Source organism: Lissotriton helveticus, chromosome 3_1, assembly GCF_964261635.1.
Source record: "Lissotriton helveticus chromosome 3_1, aLisHel1.1, whole genome shotgun sequence".
Taxonomy (NCBI): domain Eukaryota; kingdom Metazoa; phylum Chordata; class Amphibia; order Caudata; family Salamandridae; genus Lissotriton; species Lissotriton helveticus.
This window is the reverse complement of record NC_136061.1, coordinates 1,970,949,390-1,970,973,819: the sequence shown is the minus strand read 5'-3', so window position 1 is coordinate 1,970,973,819 and position 24,430 is coordinate 1,970,949,390. Positions and strand designations below refer to the sequence as shown.

General features: G+C 45.0%; 1 protein-coding gene across 1 annotated transcript in view; it reads left to right on the top strand.

The window, feature by feature from the left end:
* The first annotated feature begins 2,075 nt into the window (after positions 1–2,075).
* PLEKHO2 (pleckstrin homology domain containing O2) overlaps positions 2,076–24,430 on the top strand; it is a 182,438-nt gene continuing 160,083 nt past the window's right edge. Inside the window, exon 1 of the mRNA XM_078683096.1 lies at positions 2,076–3,064. Within this exon, the coding sequence (XP_078539222.1) occupies positions 3,056–3,064 (9 nt within the window). The 5' untranslated portion in view covers positions 2,076–3,055. The remainder of the gene's footprint in view (positions 3,065–24,430) is intronic.

The window sequence follows — 24,430 nt, the reverse complement described above, 5'->3', positions numbered from 1 at the left end:
TTGTCTAGAGATCCCTTTTCAGATTCACAAACCTCCTATTGAAGTGCAAGGAAGAGCCAGACTCTTCCTTCCTCCAATGTGTGGCACACCAGATCTCAGAAATGCAGCAATGCGCAAATCTGTCTGGGGGAGACCTCTACCTCTCCCTGCTCCTCCAGCAAGCCCTGGGTCTTCTGTGTTTTGTGCTCTTCAAAATCGCACACATACCCCTGCGCACACATGTACGATCTCCAAAGTATTGCACCTCTTCCTGGGCACACAAACACTGTAGACAGCTCAGGCAACCACATGCCCTGTCTCTTATGTGTTGTAACTTTGCACAGGCAAACAGACATCCATGCATGCATATTGGTATGCAAAAGTCCTCTGCATGGAGATGGACCACATTGCTCTGAATGCCCAACTGTACTGTTATCTGGATCCCTAATGCTGATTTTTGTTGTCATACGCAAATATGGATCATGGGTGTGTGACATGACATAGGCCTGTTTCACAGATTGCGCTCTTGTTGGACCCGGAGGAGCACCCAAGGCATTACCCTCACACTGGTGGAAAGTTACTGCTTTCACCAGGAATCAAGCAGCACAAATACGTTGGTGTCAGCTTACAGTATAGTGATCAGTAGGAGTGATCAGGTCCACTCATTCTGCACAACACATTAAATTATGCAAATAGCACATGGCATTCTCTGACCTATTTGGGTGTATTAAGAGACCCTTGCTGTGGGTTTCTTTTGCATCAAGGCCAAGACGAGGGGCTCTACCCTTTAGTCACATACTTGTCAAGGGTAGAGAGCCACAGCCAAACTACCAGTTCCATGCCCTGCAGTCACACACTAATCAAAGGTAGGGAGCTGTAACCAACCTATCGGTCCCACGTCTGGACGAGGGACCAGTAGGCTAGTTACGGCTCCTGAACCTTGACGAGTGTGTGACTACTGGGCCAATCCCGGGTCTAGTCCTTCTTGCAAAAGAAAACCATAGTAAGTTACCCATGATACAACCAAACTGGTCAAAGAATGTAGTTTGCTATTTGCATTCCTTAATATGTTGTACAGAATGAGTAGAATTTAGACAGGGACACCATCACCATAATAGCCCTGAAAAAGGCCATTGACCTATATGGGATAAGAAATGGCTTAAACATATAGGCAAGACATACGTGGATAGATGGCTCATTAAATTCCATCAACAATAAATGCGACTTCCCTTTAAACCACATCTGGTGTACTCCCCTAATAAAGGGAAATTCCCACTGAAGTGTACCCTAATATATTTTACATTTACCTGGATCCCTGCAAACTATTCAGTCATGTTTATCTGAGCTCCCGGATATCGGTCAAGTCCTTCAGGGTGGTACCTACCTACCTTGGTGTGTATAGGTCACCTATGATGAAGCATGCCACAAGAAGTGGGTGAGGTTACCTATCCATATCTATTGGATATCTGCAATTGACCTAGGACCATGATAAGTGTCCTCTTTGATTACCCAAGCGCCTTTGATGTGATTCATGGACTTTTCTGTCCCAACGCCGTCTACACCATTATCTCTGTCCACACAAGTAGCTTTATCTACTAGCCTCCACCATGGATTCCTTTCCCCACAATTGTCTCTGCCTCCATGTAGCTGTCTCTGCCACCGCCCTTGTCTCTCATATGTCTCAATATCCACCTGTTCTCGGTTCCCACACAAGGATACATGCCTCCCCCAGCCTGCCTCCATGCATGTCTGTCTCATACTCTCCATACACCGGTGTCTCTGCCCCACTGTACATCTCTGCCCCCCGACCCCCCCATGGATTTCTGTAAACACAATCGTCCCTGCCTCCATGTAGCGCTCTCCGCTCCTGCCCTTGTTCTGACACCTCTTCATGTCCACCGTTATCTCTGCCCACACAAGTAGCGTTGTCTCCCTGCGTCCCCCTGGGGATTCCTCTATCCATCCCTGTCGATGCCTTCATGTCAAGTTGTTCCATATGCCTCTTTATCCACCGGTGTCCCTCCCCCAGTGTCCCTCCCTGCCCACCACATCCTCTCTGCTCACTCCTCTCTCTGTACGCCACTGCCTGTCCCCTCGGAGTCTTTCTGTCCAGTAGTGTCACTGCCCCTCCACCCCGTGGGTGGCCCGCCTCGCCCCTGCCGCGCCTGACGGTCCCAGGCTGCTCGCAGACTCAGCCTCAAGCAACCGGAAACCCAACTTTTTTTCAGCTCTGCAAAAGTTTACCGTCGCTGCAGCTGTAGAGCGAGGGGCTCCGGCCAAGAGGAACTGCGGCTCTGTGCGGAGGGAGCGGGCTCGGGCAGGGAGGGAGAGGAGGGTCCGGGCTGACAGCGGAGACGGGCGCCTGAGAGAGAGCTCGGCGCAGACAGCGGTCGCTGGAGCAGCGGGGAGACGCCCGGCAGATGCTGGAGCCTCCAGCGAGCGCCTCTATTGACACTGGCGGAGGCTCTGCAGCGGAATAGCGGATCCGAGGCCACGAGCGGCGGAGCTGCAGCCAGAGATGGCTGAGAGCTGAAGCCCCGGAACGCTGAGAGCCGACGCCCCCGACCTCTGAGAGCTGAAGACGGACCGCTGAGAGTCGACACCCCCGACCCCTGAGATCTGGAGCCCCAGAGTGCTGAGATCTTAAGCCCAGTCGCGACACGTCTGCACCCCTGTGTGGCAGACGGTGAAAGCTGCTCGGGCATGGGCTTTGCAGCTGAGGACCAGACAGCGAGATCTTCAGCCCTGGAAGGGTGAGATCGGCCGTCTCGGTGGGTGGGACCTGCCGCCGCTTTGGATCTGAAGCCCGTAGAGGTGAGATCGGCTGCCCGTGGCGAGAGAGAGAGAGAGAGAGGTCTGCAGCGCTGGATGCGGCACATCTGCTGCGCTGGATGGGTTACAGCTGCAGCCGCGGATCTGTGACAGCCGCATGTTTATAGAAGTGAGCCCCGCAGCCCTGGAGGGATGAGCCCCGCAGCCCTGGAGGGATGAGACCCGCAGCGCTGCACCAGTGAGATCGGTAAACCCGGGCCAGTGGGATCTGCGAGCCTGGACGAGGAGATCTGATCGCAGGACCATGGAGGATGTGAGTACTGGGACTGCTGTTTCCATTTCCTGCCCGGCCCTTTGAACACTTTTGAGAGTTGGGTTGAGGGGGGAGAGATGTTATGGTAGTAAAAGAACGTCCAGCAGAGAGGGCCTGAGTATGCTGACCCTGCACCCCTTCACCATACCTTGGGCATCCAGTCTGCTGACCCTGAGCCCCCCCCCCCCCCCCCCCCCCCCCCCCCACTGAGGGACCCGCGGTGTACTGCCCTGGCCTCATTCCTCTCTGGGGCAGTCCACATGCCTGCTCCCCTCCGCTGCCTGCCCTGCCAGGGGAGCCCCGTTCAGTGGCTTTGCACTCTTCCACACTGGGCCAGCGCTATCCACCCGCCACAAGGACAGCTCTGGTGCGAGAGGTGGACCTTTCAATAATGCAGCAAGTGCAGTAGCACCTGGACCTGGTTTGTGAGGAGCCATTAAACCCCAATGATGCTTGTTTTACCTTATTAACCAGCCAGGTGTAGCTGACTATACCAGGCTGCCTCCTCCACCACAGCGTCATGTCCAGCTCAAGTGTAGAGGCGCACGGATAGTGTACGGGCTCTACTCACCGTACTGGCTGTTATGTTGTGCCTTTAATTAATTCTTGTGTATTACTTTAAGGCTCGTGTTAGAACGAGCTATCTAGTAGAATGTATTGTATGAATAGATTCTTATTCCATGTTGAGGCAGTTGTAGCCTGCCTGAGCGTCTGAACAGCTGTGTTACCTGACTCCACCTGTATTACCTTATACTTGGAATAAACTCCTTTGGAAAGGAACCTGCCTCCTTTGCTACTTTACAATTGGCGACGATTGGACGGGATTTGACACCATAAAGCCTACAGCCTCGTAGAAGAAAATTTTTTAATTTTTCACCATCAATTCATCCAAGAAAAAAAGGAAGCATAATCTACTGTTCTCCCTACATCCGAACCATCGAAGAGTGTGGGACATCCAAGGAACTGTAGGTTCGTATACTGTTTATTGTGGCTGAGACTTACTTGACGTGGAACTTCCGTTGGTTGCGCATGCCGGCATCTTTCAGTCGGAAGCCGGATTCTTAATTCTCCTGACGCGCGACCACGGCTCACTGCCATACGTCACTCACGCATTCTCCTTGACCGCGTGATGACATAATCGCGCCAGGTCACGTTGCGTGACCCTGCGTGGCGGCCATCTTGGATTGGTCGGAAAATTTTGGCATTTCCTCCACCGAAACGCAGGAAAAATTACCACAATAACGAACCTCGAAAACGAACCTTGATGAAGCTGTGATAAACTTATGACGAGTAAATTTGGACAAATTACTTCATTAGATGTGGGTAAAAGTAAACAGGTGAGATTGTCGGGGCACTCATTTCGTTTTTGTAACAAAGTATAACTATTACAAAGTAGGGTGTTTTTGATAAAAACCTTTCATACACTCTATAAGTACTATATATAAGTACTATATTTATGGATTCTGGGGATCAAACCCAAAGTGAAAGAGAAGAAGTAATGGCTCAACAAAGTTTTGTTATTAGCCCCCCACAACCTTTTTGGGCTACTGGTTCACAACCAGACATGAAGTGGGTGGAGTGGAAAGAGTATTTTAATAATTACATCTGTGCAATTGATGAAAATACAAAAATGAAACCAGAACAAAAGAAAAGAATACTTTTACATTCTCTGGGTCCTAAAGGATTAAAGACATATTCACGTATGCAGAAATTAGCTAATGCTGATTCAAGTGAATTTGACAATGCCATAGCAGATATGGACAGGTATTTTGCGCCTAAAGTATGCATAGGTGTAGTGAGACACAAATTCTTCCAAAGGAAACAGAAGAAGGATGAATTAGTGGATGAATGGGTTGATGACCTTAAAAAACTTGCAATTGACTGTAAGTTCAGAGACTTACATGATGAGCTTATTCGAGATCAGCTAGTTATGCACAATGAAAATTCTCCAATTCAAGACCGCCTATGGGTGAATGGCGACGCACCTCTTGATGATGTACTTGCAATAATGAGGAAAGCGGAAATGTCGGGGAGATGTGCCACAGTTGTTAAAGATACAGTTAAAGATTTAGACAAGGCATCATCTGCTGTTTTCAAAATCCAAGGAGCACCTAAATATCAGAATAAACAAATTCCGAATAGAAGTTTTGGTCAATCCTCCAAGGGTCAAGGGATGGACAATAAGATGGAGGATAAAAGGTGTTACCGGTGTGGCAGCAAAGAACATATGGCGTACTACAAATCGTGCCCTGCCCTACGGAAAAAATGTAGCGTTTGTGGTCTTATTGGCCATTTTAGCAAAATGTGCCGTAGGCGCACTAATGTCAAATGTATTTGGAATGAGGACGAGTGCGTGAACGAAAGCAGTGAGGATGAGGAGAATTGCGTAAAAAATGTAAGAGGGAATTACATGTTAAACATTACTGAGGAAGGCAACTACATGTTGAACATAACCGATGAAGCGATGGAGGGCAAACCTATATGTGAAGTCTCTTTTGGTGGTATAAAAGTTAAAGTATATGCAGATTCAGGGTCTCCATATACAATTATCAACGAAGAGATATGGAAAAAGAACTTCACACAGAAAATAGGGGATAAATTAAATGCCTCAGATGTTAATCCAGTGAGCTATACAGGAGGTAAGATTGACCTTTTAGGTTTTAGATGGCTCACTTTCATTTTTAAAGGTAGGGTGACAAGGGGGAAATTATACATATCTAGAAAAGGACCTTCTGTCCTGGGGTGGTATGACCAAAAGAATCTCCATATCATTTTAGATCCAAATAGCAAAGAAAAAGTACTAGTGGTAGATGAATGTAGCAAATTGGAAGATATTGTGAAGAGAAAATTCTCCAGTGTGGTAAATGGACAGTTAGGCAAACTTAAGGGTTTTGAACATAAAATCGTGCTCAAAGGGAATGCACAACCCAAAGTACATAAGGTTAGACCTATTCCCTTATTAATAAGAGACGAAGTAAAGAAAGAAATTCAGGGCTTATTAGCCAAAGGTATTATCGAGGAAGTAGACTCATCAGAGTGGATTAGTCCAGTAGTGGTAGCAAGAAAATCTAATGGAAAAATCCGTTTATGTATTGATTTACGCCACCTTAATCAGAATATTGTGATTGAACGTTTTCCCTTACCAAAAATTAACGAGATGGTTTCCTCCTTGAGGGGAGCGACCTGGTTTTCCACAGTAGACCTTTCCGCTGCCTACCACCAAGTAGTTTTGGAACCTGAATCTAGGCATCTAACAGCCTTCATTACACCATTTGGCTGTTTTCAATTTATTAGGATGCCATTCGGCCTTGCATCGGCTGCAGCAGTGTTCCAACGCTTAATGCACAAACTATTTGGTGATATGGTTGGCATTTGTTTCTTTCAGGACGATGTTCTAATTGCAGGAAATGACAAAGAAGATCATGACAAGAAACTGTGGAAGGTTTTTAACACACTTACTTCAGCTGGGTTGACAGTTGAGCTGTCTAAATGCAAGTTTGGCGAAAGAAGTGTTTCATATCTAGGCCATATAATTAGTGAAGAGGGTGTCAGACCAAAAACTTCACTGATAGAAAGTATTGTTAACTCACCTGCACCTGATTCTAAAGAAGAAATTAAGTCCTTTTTGGGTATGGCTGAGTATTGCGCCAAATTCATTAAGAACTTCGCTTCTAAAGTATATAACATCAGATCCTTGCTGAAGAAAAATGTAAAATTTGAATGGTCTAGGGAATGTGAGAAAGAGTTTACTGAAATTAAATGGGAGTTGCAGAAAGTAAATGCTTTGTCTAGTTTTGACCCTAATTTGGACTGCTGCCTGACTACTGATGCAAGCGATAAAGGATTAGGCGCAGTTTTGTCACAAGTGGATGACAAAGGTAAAGACAGAATCATCTTATTTGCATCCAGAGCCTTGTCACCAGCTGAAAGCAGATACCCTATAATTGAGAGAGAAGCTTTGGCTTGCGCCTGGGCTTTAGAACACTTTCGTGCATTTGTTTGGGGGAAAATGGTTCACATCAGGACGGATCATAAACCGTTAGTACACATTTTATCCACTGATGGCACTGCTACTGCTTCTGCTAGGCTGGCGAGGATTTCTATGCGCATGAAAGAATACATTTACAATATCACATACGTACCAGGGAAAGACAATGTTGTTGCTGACTGTCTGTCAAGGCTTCCTTCCCCTCTAGAAGAATGCGTTGACGATCCCTGGGGGAACAATAGTGTAGCATTTATTCATGATTCTGGATTCCCAGCAATTAGCAGGGAAGATTGGATAAGAGAACATAAGGCAGATAAGGTATTAATAGAAATCTCAAAATTCATTTGTCAAGGTTGGCCTAAAGAAAAGTTGTTATCTGGCTCTATAAAATTGTTCTGGGAGATACGATCAGAGTTATCTATGGAGAAGGAAGTTTTATTGAGAGGAGATAGAATAGTTCCACCTTCTGGGTTGAGAAGAAATATCCTACAGTTATGTCACGAAGGACATTTCGGTATAGTAAGGACTAAGTTGGCAGTTAAAAATTTGTTTTGGTGGCCCAAGATTGACAGTGAGGTAGAAAATTTTGTCAGAAATTGCCCTGTTTGCAGTTCTGCAGACAAATCCTTGAGAACTTTAAGACCAGCTATGAGTGATGGACTCATTCCTAAGATGCCTTGGGAAACCATTGCTGTAGACATATTTGGTCCAGTGGGAGACCCGAAAGAATATGGGATAGTTGCTATAGATTTGTTTACCAAATGGCCTGTAGTTAAGTTCGTAGACAAGATAGATACTTTAGCTGTATTGACATTTTTAGATAAAATTTTTGTAATGGAAGGTTTACCAGTTAATATCTTGACAGACAATGGTGTACAATTCATGTCTAAAATTGCGAAAGATTATTTTGTAAAATGTGGTATTACACACAAAACAACCTCATTGTATAATCCCAGCGGGAATGGAACTGTTGAACGCTTCAACAGAGTGATTAAAGGTATTTTACAAGCTGCAAATTACAAGGGACTAGATTGGAAGATAGACATACAGAAAGCTGTTTGGTCTTACAAAGTGACTTTGAATAATAGCACAGGAATTTCTCCCTTTGTGATGATGAGAGGCAGGTTACCCAGGTGTAAGGTTAATCCCAGCTGGATATTTAAAGACAGTGTACAACAATGGTCACCAGTTGAGGTCAAGAGGAATTTAGAATTGATACATGACAAAAGTAAGACTTACTATGATCAGCGCCATAATGTAAAAGATGTCATTGTAAAGACTGGAGATTGGGTCAGGATAAAAAAACCTTACAAGGTTTTGAAAGGAGAGAATAAATTTGATTCACCTAAACAAGTTCTAGAAGTTCTTAGGAATTCAGTCAGGTTAAGTGACGGAAAAGTATGGAATATGAAAGATGTAGCGTTGGATATTGTTCAAAATCATGAGGAGAGTGAAATAGTGAAGGACAAACGTACTGACTTTGATTGGGTGGAAGATTATTTTCATGGCAGCGAATTGCAGTCCCATCTTTCGCCTAGTGTTTCTCTTCCTCAATTAAGGGAGGGGGAGGTGGTAACTAATTCTCCAGTTTCTCCTGGATGTCAAGCCAATGAATCTTTGCATGAACCTTGTAATGCTGAACATGGACCCAGCAATATTGACACCAGTCGTGTGTATGAAAATACAGTCAATAGAGATGTGATTACAACACCTACATTACCTACTGTTAAAGTTTCCAATAGGACGCGTATGTTGCCGTATTGGTTAAAAGACTACGTTAAATAATTTAATAAGAATTACTTCAATTTTCCTTTCTTTTATTTTGTTGTTTTCCTTTTTAGGAACTCCTTAGTCATTATAGTGTGGGGGGGGGATGTGTTATGTTGTGCCTTTAATTAATTCTTGTGTATTACTTTAAGGCTCGTGTTAGAACGAGCTATCTAGTAGAATGTATTGTATGAATAGATTCTTATTCCATGTTGAGGCAGTTGTAGCCTGCCTGAGCGTCTGAACAGCTGTGTTACCTGACTCCACCTGTATTACCTTATACTTGGAATAAACTCCTTTGGAAAGGAACCTGCCTCCTTTGCTACTTTACACTGGCTCTCCCCACTCTCGGTCTCAGAGGTACCCCAGGACACTTACTGACGCTATTCACCCCCATGGCCCTGAACTTACTCGCCCGCACTGGCCCTCCTCACTCTCTACCGCAGAAGTATCTGGTCTTAGCCACCCTCTACATCAGAGGTACCCCAGGGGTACTGGCCCTACTCACCGTACACATCAGAGGAGCACCTGCTCCGCAAGAGCACTCTCAGTGCACCTACCTCTTCACTCTCCATCTCAGAAGTACCTCCAGGGCACTGACGAGGTGCAGGACTCAAGTTTCAAGTTTATTTTATTTGTTTGATTAATTCAAATCATTTAAAAATAGCTAAAATATCAATTCATTTTAAAATGATAAAACAATGCATCATTCCAACTTGTATCCAAAAACTTGACTATAAATCATACAGATTAAGGTGCAAGACTCCAAAAACAAACAACCACAACACAAATACTGCTCCTGACTTAGTGTGCAGAGACAGTCTTGATTTAATATGTTGCAAAGGAGCTTCCTGATATGTGTACTATTCTAAGTATATTTACTTAGACATGAATATAAATGAAAGTCGTTTAACCATTATTTCTTACTCTCTGCAGCAGTTAATGTAGTTTCTAGTTGCTCAAATGGGTGTCATATCCGATATTTGTAAGTTTCCCTCGTTTTCATAGATTGGCTTTGCTTGCAAGAAAGTGTCACTCATAGTCTTTAAAATGTCACTCATAATTACTCTGAAATTATGAAAATGGCAGACATAGAAATCTGAAACCTTAACAGCTGTACTGCCCCTCCTCACCCTCCACAGCAGAGGTACCCCCGGGTACTGCCTTACTCGGACTCTACCTGATGGTACCCATACTTGGCCTGCTCGCCCTCAGCCTCAAGTGCACTTCCAGTGCACGGGCCCTGCTCACCCTTGACCTTTGGATACGCCCAGTATACTGGCAACGCCACCCCGTCTCCATTGACAACGTCAGTGCACTGGCAGTGGTCGCACTCGACCTCCAGTGTACTGACCCGGTCAACTTTCGGCCTCAACTATACTTCAGTGCATCAGCCCCAGCCCCATGCTCTGTAAACCTCGGGGTCACCTCCGGTGCGCTGACCCCGTCCCCGGCCACACTTGACCTAATTCGTGTTTCCTGAACATTAATACGTCACAATAGACTTCACAGGCACCTCCAGCCTACAGCCCGCCTCCCTCGACCTCAGGGGCGCCACCTGTGTCGTCACCTTCGACCTCAGGGGCGCCTTCCGTGTACTGCACCGGCCATCCCCGACCTCGTGGGCTCCTATGTGCTGGCCTTGTTCCCCTCCTCCCCAGATGCTGCTGTGGTCTAACGAGGCGCTGTGTTGTAGGATGTGATGACACCGGAGGCCTTACTTCCCCTCCCCACAGTAGAGGGCCTCGTACCCACTACTATTCTGAAGGTTTGCTGAACTTGTTTTTTGTTGGTATGTCAGCTTAAAAAAATAAGTTGTTCCAGACGAGCCTATTAAAATGTTTGATTAAAATGGTTGTAAAAACACTGGGTGTATTTAAAAGAAAGCACTGTATTCCTCCTGGAGTGTATGCATACAGCTTCGATGCTGACCCTGCTGAATCTTCAAATGCCCTCAACTCTGACCCCACTGAATTTTAATGAGTCAAGCCTCCCTCTGTTTCCCTACAAACCTTCCCAAAGAAGATGTAAATATGGATAGCTGTACATACCCCATAGAGAGCTGTACATACCCCATGGATAGCTGTACATACCCCATGGATAGCTGTGCATACCCAATGGATAGCTGTACATACCCCATGGATAGCTATGCATACCCAATGGATAGCTGTACATACCCCATAGATTGCTGTACATACCACATGGATAGCAGTACATACCTCATGGATTGCTGTACATACCACATGGATAGCTGTGCATACCCCATGGATAGCTGTACATACCCCATGGATAGCTGTACATACCCCATGGATAGCTGTGCATACCCCATGGATAGCTGTACATACCCCATGGATAGCTGTGCATACCCCATGGATTGCAGTACATACCACATGGATAGCAGTACATACCTCATGGATTGCTGTACATACCACATGGATAGCAGTACATACCTCATGGATAGCAGTACATACCACATGGATAGCTGTACATACCCCATGGATAGCTGTACATACCACATGGATAGCAGTACATACCACATGGATAGCCGTGCATACCCCATGGATAGCTGTACATACCACATGGATAGCAGTACATACCACATGGATATCTGTACATACCACATGGATAGCTGTGCATACCCCATGGATAGCTGTACATACCACATGGATAGCAGTACATACCCCATGGATAACTGTACATACCACACGGATTGCTGTACATACCACATGGATAGCTGTACATACTCCCACTCATCCGTTTCCTGAAAGGAGGAACTGGTTCCGCCTCACCCAATGAAACGCACCCTGCGGAATTATTCCTAAAATCCACAGGATAGATTGACAAATCTGTTGGCCTTATTTATCCTTTGTGTATATGTTGTCAGCCTTCTCTGGATCTCTTAAAGGACCGAATTCACAAAGCTTTTTCTGTGAGGAGGTGTGACTTAACTCCAGGCCTACTCCTGAATTTTCAGGAGTAAGTCACCCTATAAAGTCCCAGATGCTGCTTCTTCTGGGTAGTGAAATGTCTAAAATCATAGTGCAAGGGCCACGGAAAAAAATGTAAGCCGGCCTCTGAAAGATTTCAGCAGAATGTGTCAACAGCCACATATTCTGTATGTAGTGTTAAAGTATCCAAGCTGTATGTAAATGTTTTGTAATTGTAATTGCATCCGTATAGCACTTCATGGGGGTGGTGAGTGCTTGGTTGGAAGGGTGTCTTATTTGCTGTGGGCCAATGTGGTTTGCAGGTGGGTGACCAGGGCGGGGCTTTTATAGCGCCTGTGATGGAGGGAAGATGAGTATGAGATACAGCGCACTCATTATTATAGCAGCTGGCTGATGCCGTGTACTCTGCGGTCCCATGTTCAGTGTATGGTGTCTACCTAAGACTTAGCATCACCCCCTGTGCTGGGTGCAGCAGTGAGGGCACTCTTGTAGGGTCTAGAGAGAGACGAGAGAGAAATCCATCTCAATGGACTATCTCCCAGGCATCCCTTATGAGTTATAATTCTTAAAGATTTTTTAGTGCTGTAGGGTTTTCAATAGTGCATACAGCGAGGTATGAGAGCGGAACCTGCAGGAATTGAACCTCCAAGATGGTAGAGGTGAGTGTCAGATCTCTTTTTGCATTGGTTGTCTGACCTCTTATTTTTGAATGGCATTATTTTAGGTGGCTTGATGGTGGTTGCCTGGCATTATAATTTTATCCTATGGGATTTAGATTGCCAGTTGCATGTTGTGGTCGTTCTACAGATCCAAACCTGAGCTAGAGAGAAAAGCCCCAGTCTGGTCTGTTCTGGTAACAACTAGTGGGGCAAGCAACATTTTAAACAGGCCTCCGAGATAGTGTAATTGTTGTCCAGCCTGATTACAGACCGGCTGCGATATAGTCAGCTCTGGTGTTCCTGTGACATTAAGGTCACTCTTGAGAGGAGTTTTCAGTTCTGAGCGCGAATGTTCCTCATCTGTTGATGCCAATGTGCCAGGTCACTTCTGTGTCTTCATCTTGAGAACGGCTATGTTTTTACTTCCTTTCTGTTTTCCAGATGTTCTTGCATAATTCATATCAGCTGACCAGATGTTTGAGTTTCGACACCTTTACTGAAAATTCTGTCCTGCCAGTGTCCTATTTCCTTTACGAAGGAATGTGGAGCTGAGGTGCTCGTTTTGAGAGTAGTGTCCTGTTCTGGGAGTGCCATTACAAATCTGCTTGCAGGACCCTCAGGCCTGTCCCTGGGTGGCTCCATGGACGATGGATGCAAAGTGCCTTACATGCAAAGTGTCTGGCTACCAGCAACCATTGTTGCGCCGATGTCATGCATTCTCACGGACAGAGGGGTAGTAGCAGTCTTGCTGCGGTGTTTTGGATGCTTGGAGTAGTAAGAGGCTTCACTGCACAAGCTGTGGGCGAGAATGAACTGTAGTTGCTGAGGATACTCCAGGGAAGGGAAGATTCGTCTTGTTGTATTAACCATCCCGAGTCACAAAGATGCAGTGTTGAAAGTTCATGTACACACCAACCTGGGCGTGGTCCACCCATGCTAGCCGATCTTTGCTGTTGACCAGAAGAGCCCCCTTACTCTTTCCTGCAAGAGGCTGCATGGAACTCTGAAGCACCACTCCAAGGCGCCTTATAGGCATACAATATCTTCTTCTCTTATTACAAACACACAACGAATCCAGTAATAATAATTATAAACATGCCTTTATAATACAGTGCTGGAATGGTCTAGCGATGGTATTGATCATACTGGAAATGAGATGTGTTCCAGTAAACGTAAGCATACCACAGACAGTACTAAGAAGAACACTATACACATGTTCCATAGGGTTGGTAAGAATCACGAGGGAACCGAGGAAGGTTCATTCAGGAACATTACAATGTCTCTTGCCTTAGAGGAATAACATCTCTCAGTCTTCACATTCGGTCTGATTACAAGTCAGGCGGAGCGGAATTGTCGTGTGGAATTCTGTCGTGTGGAATTCCGCTCCGCCCCATCGCAGTTTCTCGGGTGTTCCTGCACCCAGATTTATGGGTGTGGGAACAGTAAACCTGACTGTAGCGGCAAGAAAAATCAGCCAATAAAATGACTTAAGGCCTCGACTGCAATAGCAGCCAATCCTCTGTCCCCGCCCGACCTTTTTCTACAGCAAGAGGGGAGTGCGAAATGCCCCCCCAACCCCCGCCTGAGCACTTTTCCCTTTTAAACATCTCTCTTCCTCCATCCCCTATTGTCTCCCAGCTCTTACATTTACCACCTGCTCTAAGATAGACATCACTTGTTCACTACCACCGGGTCCCAAACTAGAACAATTCAATTTTACAAACTGCTTGCAACCTGCAGTTGACCACATCATGTGCACCAATACTTACCTCTCCTTTAGCCCTTTCCCTATAATTGTGTTCCTTAGAATTTCCTCTTTGTAACCTTTCCACTGATTATTGCGATCAACAAAATTCGTCTCTTTTCCATATTTATTTCCAAATGTCCAGCCACTATAGAATCAAATTTGTAACTTTATCACAGCCAGTCATAAAGATTAGAACTCAGTTTCTACAGGTTACTGTTCCCTACAAACCTCTCACTCAGTACACTTACTGTGCTTGTAGTCCTTTACAACCTTTTTTGAGGGATGGTCACCAAAAATAAAGTAAAAATAAAGTAAACACAAGGAGATAATGGACGAAGCACTGAAACTTTTCAGACACTCACACTCACCCCCAGTCACAGATCTGGATTGAATCCATCATGGTTCTTTAGCTTATTTCACCACCCTAGTTCAGACCCAGCTATATGCAAACCAGTCTTGACCCTGTGCCTCATGGGAACAGTCCAGCCCAAACTGCTAAGCCAGGTCTTCCCTGAACCTTAAACAAACATCCTTGGACTGGTTTCGAGGTAACACCCCTCATCAAACAGGCTAGCTTGAATCCAGTGGCAAAGTGATAAAGGGACCCACATCTGGGCATACCCTGCCAATTTAAGGCAAAATATAATACCATACCTCCTATTACACAAGTACGTGCAATCAGCATCTTTGGAACAACCACATAACCAGCTATCCTCTATGCTAAGGTCTTTAAATCATCCACTTTATCACACAGTTTATGCATTTCACTTTTTAATTTGCCTGAGGATACCATGAACTCACCCCAAATGGGCTCAGGCCATGGAAACTCATGAATGAATGAATTTCCCTTATCAAGAACTGAATCCTTATCAATATTTCTCAGGTAACCCTTCCCTGCAACATGCTCACTCAACACCCTTTTTAGGTCTCGCCTACGCTGCGCGCATGCGCTGCATAGGAGAGTCCTTTAGCAATCGGTTTGCTTTTTCGCCCACAAACGTGCACGCGTTGCATTGCTTTCAATGGCAACGCGTGCACGTTTGGCGATTTCCTTGCGGGAGCGAGCTTTCAAAACCATCTGTTATTAATTAACAGATGGTGACTGCTCGCTTCCGCAAGAAAAACCGGCGCAGGCCCCTCCTCTCTCCCCTCCCCTACTGCCTCCTTTCAGCGCGAGGTGCGCGCTGAAAGGAGGCATTGTTTTTTTTAATGTTTCAATATTTCCCTGCATGCGATTAAACATAATTTAAATTAGGGCTGGAATCTAAACACGAAAGGCCCTGACTTTACTACATCTCTGATGTTTTCCAAGCCCACCAGTGAGCAATTCATGCTTCCAGGACGTGCTCTTTGCATTCTGGGTTTTTCCGTCCTCTTTATTCCATTATTAAAATAGGACGAGTTCTAGATTGCAAGGGATAAACACTGGGACACAACCAGCCATTCTGCATGGACAGGATTAGACCTGAGATCTTTACACTGTGGTGGTGCAAAAACTTTCGTGAATCAGCAGCTCCATGCTCGGTCCGCAGAGTGGAAAGGGCGGGGGAGTATGAGCAGCAGAAGTCTTAGCATGCCCTTTTAACGTCACCATGTGAACCTGCTGGAATCCCTGTGTCCCGCCAACATAGTGCAACGGTTAGGAACAGACACTTTAATTTAGAGCCAGGCATGTTAATTTGAAAGAGCAGAGGCGAATGACAAAATACTACAGAATTAGGAAGCACAAATACAATCCACATTTGAAATGAATTAACAATTGCTTGAGTAAATTGCACAAAACAAAATATTGACCACGGTTGCAGACTCTCATTATGAAGGTGCAGTTTGAGTGTCTGCAGGAAGAAGTGAACATGGAGGTCTTATGCAGCAAGGGCAGCTTTGATTGGTTTAAGAGCCTTTGAAAGATGCCCCAGGTACCCGGTAGGGTGTGCACAAGTGCAGCGCGAGGGCTTCAAACATGCACCACCAGATGATGCAGCTGCAAAACAGCTGGATTTTTTGACACAATCACAGCAGCACCGCGAGCTCAACGAGTGACCTTCATTGATCCCAGCAAGTGCAGCTCGTGTCTTCAATCCGCTTCCCCTGCTGGCACATGTGGTTCTTCTGCACCATACAGACATTGGCCTCTTTAAAGATGAGTTCCTAAACACACAGCTTTCGTACTTGAATGCAAAGCTGACACCTGGTTGGCCTCCCCAGTGTACCCCACTCTGCCCATTGGGTTCCAAGGAAGGGCGACCCCTGCCGGATTAAAGGTGAGGGCGGGATATGTCGGGAAGTGGGTCTTATTCGGAGCAATGCGTAAACCTGCACATCATGGCATGTCCAACATAGACACTCATCTTTCGTTGGTCGATAATGTGAGTACTATCCAGAGGAGTTTTCGAAGAAACACTTTATCCAAGATAGAACAATTTGTAGTGAGCTCTACAAAAAAACAAAAACGAAGATAGGTCTGCATTCTCCATTTCAGTACAGAAGTATCTCCTTTCAGCGGGACGAAGGGAACGCTTCCACACAGTTTAAACACCACTTGAGCTACATTGCCATCTGATTAGTTGGTTCTCTGTGCACAACCACCTGTGAAGGGTTTACCACACCCCTAAATGGATTCTCAACACCCGCTTACAGCGACAGGACATATTGTGAAAGATGCCTCACATGATGCAAACTGCTGGAACCCTTGACCAAACAGACTCGAAAGACCACTTTCATCCACAGCAAAGGCAGCCTGAGTGGAGGGGCCGCGCCTCCTTGAATGCCAGGCCAGATCTTATACAACCTGCTGGGGTATCCAAGCCTGCACAGTGTGTGCGAGAATACATGGTGTTTGTGCGAGTCACACCTCGGCTGATGTGAGGCCATATGGGTTGGGACCCAGCATGTTGTGCATCAGGGTCTGGTATGAGTAGTGAGCTAGCCTTTGGACAGGTCGGGCACTTTTCTCTGTGACATTACATAACGTGTATTTGTAAAGCGCACGTTCATCCCTGACCGGGTATCTTGCCGCTGAATAACAGATGTTTATTGTTACCCAACGGTACTAATTTTATCGTCCTTAAATGGATTAAAGGCTGAGTGAACCTGCCGGGATTTGAACCTGTGACCATGGGGTCAAACACAGGCCCCTGCAGTGGATGCATTACTGACCGGTGTCTACTACAAAACATGTGCACATCTTTGCAAAATGTAACAATTTTTGGCTAGGTATAATTCTTCAAGAATGTGTCCTGATTCAATGCAGAAGCATGAAAGCAGGAGTGTTGACTTTTTACTTTCAAAATAAAGCACATAAAAAATTGCTACTTGGAAAAAAATGCGTTTTGAATAATTTTTATATACCAATTCTCTAAGGTATCTTTTCCATAAAATGTGTTCGATGCATTAACATATTTAAACACATTGAAAGAGAATCCCTGTAAAACAATTGTGAACAATTTGCACATAAACACTTTAGGGGGCAAATCCTAAAAAAAGACACAAAAGTGCTTCTGAAGACATGTGTCTTTGCATTGCTGGCGATTTATGATTTTCAAGAATTTGCAAAAGTTGCCTGACTATGGACGGAAACTGTACTCTTCGCAGACTTCTGTGAATTCTGTTTTCCCACGAGCAAATCTACATGGTCGCAAGCATGCATCCATGGTGGGTGCACTCAGCCTTTCATCATTCCATGGTGAATAAAACGTGTGCCATTGAGTTGAGTAACAATAAACATGGTATTTCAGAGCCAAGAACACCTCAGGAAAACACAAATGTTGTATTTGCTCATGCAAAAGTCAGCTGAGCGATTCCAAATTCACTTTTTCTACACCCTTTTTTCGTCATCCAGACAAACCTTGTAGCCCCACCCTTTGTCAGAAGTAAACTTCCAACCTTTTTTTGTGTAAGGATAGATTTTAAAGTAGTGGGTGAATACCCTTCAACATGGATGTTAGTGGATGTTAACAAGCTCTGCAGGTCATGCCGGCACTGCCTCCACATACATGTATACTACGCACATATGTGGAAATGTGGGAGATCAGAGCCGAGTGAGAATCCAGACCACAATATAATGTGTTTATAATCAAACAGGCTGTTACCTGAATTCTGGTATAATGACTGCGCTGCCACAGTTCATCACCTCACTACATGCCACCAAGGTAGTCAGGAAGATATTTGATAAATTGACACAAGGTAGTCACTTCACTTATGGACCTACTGGCTGAACTGAGGTGTGGTGGGCGGCAAGGAGCGGTGCACGAGGCAGTGTTAAACAAACTGTTCAAAGGTGGGTGGGTGGTCTGCTTAAAGTCATGGGTGGATTGTTGCAAGAGAGTAGTAATGTGGGTGATTGCTAAGCACCGTCGGTGACTCCCTGGACAGTGAGGCGCATCAAAGGGTCTTGATAGCATCATTAAAGTCACAGTCAAACCAAAGCAGATTCTGTGCTCTGCAATGAACAGTCTGAAACATGACTGCATGGGCTCGAGTAGTGAGCATGCTGCTTCCCGTTGTGCAAGCTCGTTAGATATGTACTGCTCTAAATGTGCTGCATGATGGGAGATAGAAATGGACCTGAGAGAGTCTGGAGATGGGTTTGAGTGGTGGCTTCACCTGCGCGTTACTGAACTTCTAAGGTGAACGTTTGAAGTGACAGATGAACTGAGTGCGAAATTGTTCCAATATCTTAAAACTTTCTTTTAATATATAGTGATTTAACCGCAGTTGGTTTTGTCAATGCTTGTTTTGTCATGGCTTTGAGTGGTGGCTTCACCTGCTCATTACTCAACTTCTAAGGTGATCATTTGAAGCGATAGATGAACAGAGTGCGGAACTGTTTTAATATCTTACAACTTTCTATTAATATATAGTGATTTAACCCCAGTTGGTTTTGTCAATGCTTGTTTTGTCATGGGTTTTGCAGATGTTTATTGTTGGAGAAGCTGTTAGTCCCTCCTCAGCAAAAAAAAGACTAAAAGAAAAAATATGCTTTAAGTCTGGACAGCCCACCTAGAGCCGCAGTAGTTCCCACCACTGAAGGGACATGGCCTGTGGGGGCGCGTCTCATAATAGGGCAAAATGAGGCCTCTCATAATAGGGCACAATGAGGCCTCTCATAATAGGGCAAAATGAGGCCTCTCATAATAGAGCACAAGGAGGCTTCTCATAAAAGGGTACAATGAGGCTTCTCATAATAGGGCACAATGAGGCCTCTTATAATAGGGCACAATGATGCCTCTCATGCAGGGCACAATGACCTAACCCAAGAGATTTCAAGTTTTTGCAGAAAGTCGCAGCCCTAGGAACAAACGCATCGATCTAATTCAACACATTTTTTGCAACATCCACTTTAACGGTTTCCTGAATCTCGAAGTATTTTTTGAGAGGAGAGTGGCCCGTTGGAGGAACGGGCCTTGTACGCATCGCGTATTTCCCCAAATCCTTCTTCAATCCAAGAATCTGTTTTGTGGTTGATCATGTGTGTTCGGTTAAGCAATAATAAACAAGCATTGGCATAGCCAATAGGTCTCACCTTTGGGACCTTATAAGCGTGTAGTTACCCAGCACAATATCCTTGGTGCTACAACATCAACTGTTGCATAGCTAAACACTTGTAATATCTCAAAGGCGAGACCTATTGGCTATCCCAATGCTTGTTTGTGCTTGTAGTTGATCTCAGTTAGAAACCCAATTTCAAACCATTTGGAAATGCAGTCATACATCTATCACCTAGTAGATCATACATTGGCCAAAAATAGTCCAATACTGGTTCCTCTAACACATTTCATCACACTTCAAGTAGCCTTTATGGGATCTGTGCTGATGATCACACTTTTCTTACAAGTTATGCTGATATTCAGTCTTCCACTTCCAGATCCATTCCAGGCCAGAAATACTTTCCTTTCCCTCTCTTCTTCCTAGTCTTTCTAAAGTCCCCCCCCACCTCCCTCCAATAGGCTGTGTTTAATACATTATACCTAATAGTGACTGTGGCCTCAAAACATTGCCCTCTCAAAGCGAAATCAGGCAACACTGACAACACCTTCTTGGCCTCCCAAAATACTTGTAAACTAAACTCTACCCATTGCATCCTTTTGTTGCTAAGTCTTCTCACTAGATTGTATTTAGCTTTCATCTTCCCTGCAGATCCACAATCTTCCTCTGAGTTAAAAATCTTCAGATCTCCCAGATTACCATGACTATTTCCAAATGTTATCTCCTAACTCATCTGGAGTGAACCTTCAGCATCCTTTCTCGAGACATGGGAGATAATAAGCCAGCTGCTTCTGGCACTCTGGTCCATATCCTCATTTTCATTGGTACCCTTGATGTTTTGCATCGAACTGCACAAATCACCAAGACACATTATTGGCACTCCAGACTCCAGTGCACGCAATACCGGCTTATAGTTGGATCTCAAAATAAACTAATTATACCACAGATACTCTGTGAATTCGTTTGTGGCCCAACACATGTCAGTGTCAGTCTCCCTCGCTCATTACGCAGTGTTTCCACTCTGTTGTGTTCTGCATTGCATAATCTCATTTTCTGCCACAGCCTCTACATGTTTTCACAGTAGAAGCTGCGGTGAAAACAATATTTTCTTCAATCCTGCAGATTTGGTGAGGTTTATTAAGAGATCGACATGCACAGCAACCGCCTGAGTCTCACGTCTAGCTACAAATTACAATTTGGAATAGCCAGGTCCCACATTCTGCATATGCCACTCTCAAACTTCTACTTGCTTACTCGTGGGGAACATCCTTTACGACGCAGATGTTACCCCGCGCTACCATTACGACGCGTCTCTTACAACGCAAGTCGTAACCACGACTTGCGCTGGAGGGCGCTCAAGGACAAGGAACAGTTAATTTACTATTCCAACACCTTCCCTACTATCCACGGGGACTGGTGTTGGAATAGTAAATTAAACTATTCCTAAGTCCGCACCCTACAGCGCAAGTCGTGGCAACGACTTGCGTTGTAAAACACGCGTTGTAACGTATGCGAGGTAATAGCCCAAGGCGTACCGTCATACATCCCTTACTCGTACCACGTGGAAAATAACTCCAGTGCCACCAAGGAACACTTGAACTAAATACTGACATATGTGTGTTGAGGGTTACAAAGCACATTGGCCTAACGGCTAAGGCGCTCGACCTCGGACCTGGGGATCTGGGTTCGAGTCTCGGTAACGGTGCCAAAAACCCCCTGTGATTCTGGGCAAATCACTTAATCTCCCGTGCCTAAAATGAAAGTGTGTCCTCATGTAACGTAACTGGTGCTATGTAAAGCGCTCTGATAACTGATTCGGTTCGGTTCTAGTTCGCGCTATATAAAACTCTGCAAAATAAAAAAAAAATTAAAAAAAATTACTCGGGAAGGTACCTGTTTCTAGGAGCTCTCTGGACTGTCAAATCTGACTCACCGGCCCTGCCCCACCATCCCACCAGAGCATTTGGCTGCCTGGAAGCAGTTTGACAACATCTGATACCTGGGTTGTTCCTTGTTGGTACTGGACCAGTCACTGCTCTTGTCGGCAAGATGCCAATATTACTGTCAATGCTCCAAAGTGGTCCCTGGGCACGAGGCTCATCTTCGGTCATTCCTGGCTTGTAGCCCACTTCACTTTGGATTCTAGGTCTTGAGGTTTCTCTGCTCCTGTTTTAAGTATGGTACTACAACTCCCAGCATACATAGCGTTAATGGCAATAGAACAGAACTAGTGAACGTGACCCCATGGTTTGTGTCCAGTTATGGTTGTGTGCTGAGTCTAGAATAGGCACCATCTATCTCTTTCATGTTAATGAACAGAGCGAGCAAATATACTATGACTTCCCATCAGCATGTCTTCCTCAGCAGCAGCTAAGTACCTCGCGGGTAGCCTGACGAGTACAGGTCTAGAACAGCTCTGGAACACTCCAACAAGTCATACAAATCTTAAAAAACTGGTAAAAAAATCAATCAAATTACAATCATGGTTGCAAGACAAGGAAACCCTCTCGAGGAGAACACATGGCTGGTTGACTCTGAATTCGTACACAACTAAAGCACAACAGCGCTATCTGGCCGAGGGTTACTCCAAAAGTGTCAAGATGTGCTTTCTAAGGCACAGGTTGGGCCTGCTACCTTGTACTCAAAATCTCCCACGCTGGCTCAAAATCAAAGCTGACCCCCTCTGTCGGCTATGCGGCTTGGCACAAGAGGACATGCTACACTTAATATGCTCTTGTGGAAAACTACAGGAAGAACGGAAACGCTGGCTAAAACACCACTTCAATCGGCAAGGGATCCGCACTAGAAGGGCGGCGGTCCTTGCATGTTTTCATCCTAACGACCCTGGCTTGAACTGCAGCTTTGTAAAATTTCTGAAGGCAGTTGAAAAAAAGATGCCAAAAAACCCAACCGATAACTGCCCGATTCAGCCGACCTGACATCACTTCGCTGATTGTTTCACCGATTCACGTGCTTACGAGGACACTGAGCAATAACTAACAAATATTAAGTCCAAATACAAGCACATCGGTCATAAGGAAATGTGAACATTTTAAATTTTAAACTCGGAGTCTTTTAAAACTGTAGTTTTATCCTTACTGTTCTTAATTCATTTTTATATTGCAATGGTTTTAAGTAACTATGCTGAATAAAGATTACTTACTTACTTACTTACCATCAGCATGTCAACAACACACATGTATCTCCAAGTGTCTCCCACCAGTCTGGCTGACAGCAGGCTATCAATATCATGACACAACATTTTCCTGATGTTAATCACATGAGGCCTGTTTGTGGTGTGATGTCATCCCCGAAAAACTGTTAAATGGGTAACCAAGAGAAGTATTAGAACTTTAGCTTGTTTTCATAGCATGAACAGTACACAAAACATACTGATGTCTATCTTCCCCATCTAAAAATCCAGTAGCTGTTAGAATTTGTGTTTCCATGGTTTAGCTGAAACCACTTCCATTTAACTTAAATTATATGGTAAGTGGTAAAATATGTGAATAAAACCCTTGTGATGTAATGTTCGATTGAAAAGAAGGGCCGTCTGTCGTCATGTAAGACCCCTCACCTCTTTGCTTAGCCTCATCAAGAGTTTATCACCTAGACTGAAGGGACCCTCAAAAGCTGTGTTTCTGAACAACTTGATAGCTAACACACACTTTAAATGCCTCAGAGTTTGCAAGCACGCGTTGAAATATTACACTTCTGAAACCCGGGTTCCCACATCTGATGATTAAATGTATTGTCCAGACTCAAATACTATCCTAGCCAGATGACGGCTGTCTGGTTGAAATATTCCTCGTACACCTCGCTTCATGAAACCGACTGGCTCTGCTCCTCCCTGGCACATCTGTATTCCATTATTGCACTGTATTGCTCGGTTACTCACCTGTAATCTTCATTACTCCGAGTTCTGGTCTTTCCTTTCCATTCTTTACACATGAGCAGCTCGTCAGCTCCACAGAAACCTATTACCTAGCTGAGGTCAAATACTTCCCCCCAATATGGCACTGCCTACGCGGCATGCATAAAGAGACAAGTACGTCACCATGACGGCCTGAGAATACCAAAGAACCCCAAGTAAAAGAAAACACAAAACAATCACCATAAACAGAAATCAGGGAGGAAGGGATGGGCTCAGGAATGGAACGGTTAGACCAGGACTCGGAGTAATGAAGATTACCAGTGAGTGACTGGGCATTACATCCTCGTCTATCTTCCCGTCCCATTCCTTACAGATGAGTCCATACCTAAGCGCATTGTGATTGAAACACAAAGACCCTAAGGGTGCTGCAAAACAGACAGGTCAGTTTAATATAAAAAAACAGTACAAATCACAAATCATGTACAGCAGACAAAACATGAGCGTCAAAAGCAGCGGATGCCACCATCCCCAGCTGAAGACTGTAGTGGGAAACAAAAGTGTGGGGAGAGGCCCAACCAAGTAATAAAGAAAAGCAGACTTACCCGGCCTCGCTAGGCAACCGCCCTGTAGCTGCAGAAAGAAAATAACAGGCTGTCATCGTGACGTACTTCCCCCTTTATGCGTGCTGGATAGGCAGCGCCATATTGGGGAAGTATTTGACCTCAGCTAAGTGTTAGGTTACTGTGGAGCAGAACAGATGCTCATGCGTAAGGAATGGAACGGAAAGACCAGGACTCGGAGTAATGAAGATTACAGGTGAGTAACCAAGCAATACAGTGCAATAATTGGAATACAGATGACGGACAAAGAGATAATGTAGTTACATTTACATAGCGCTT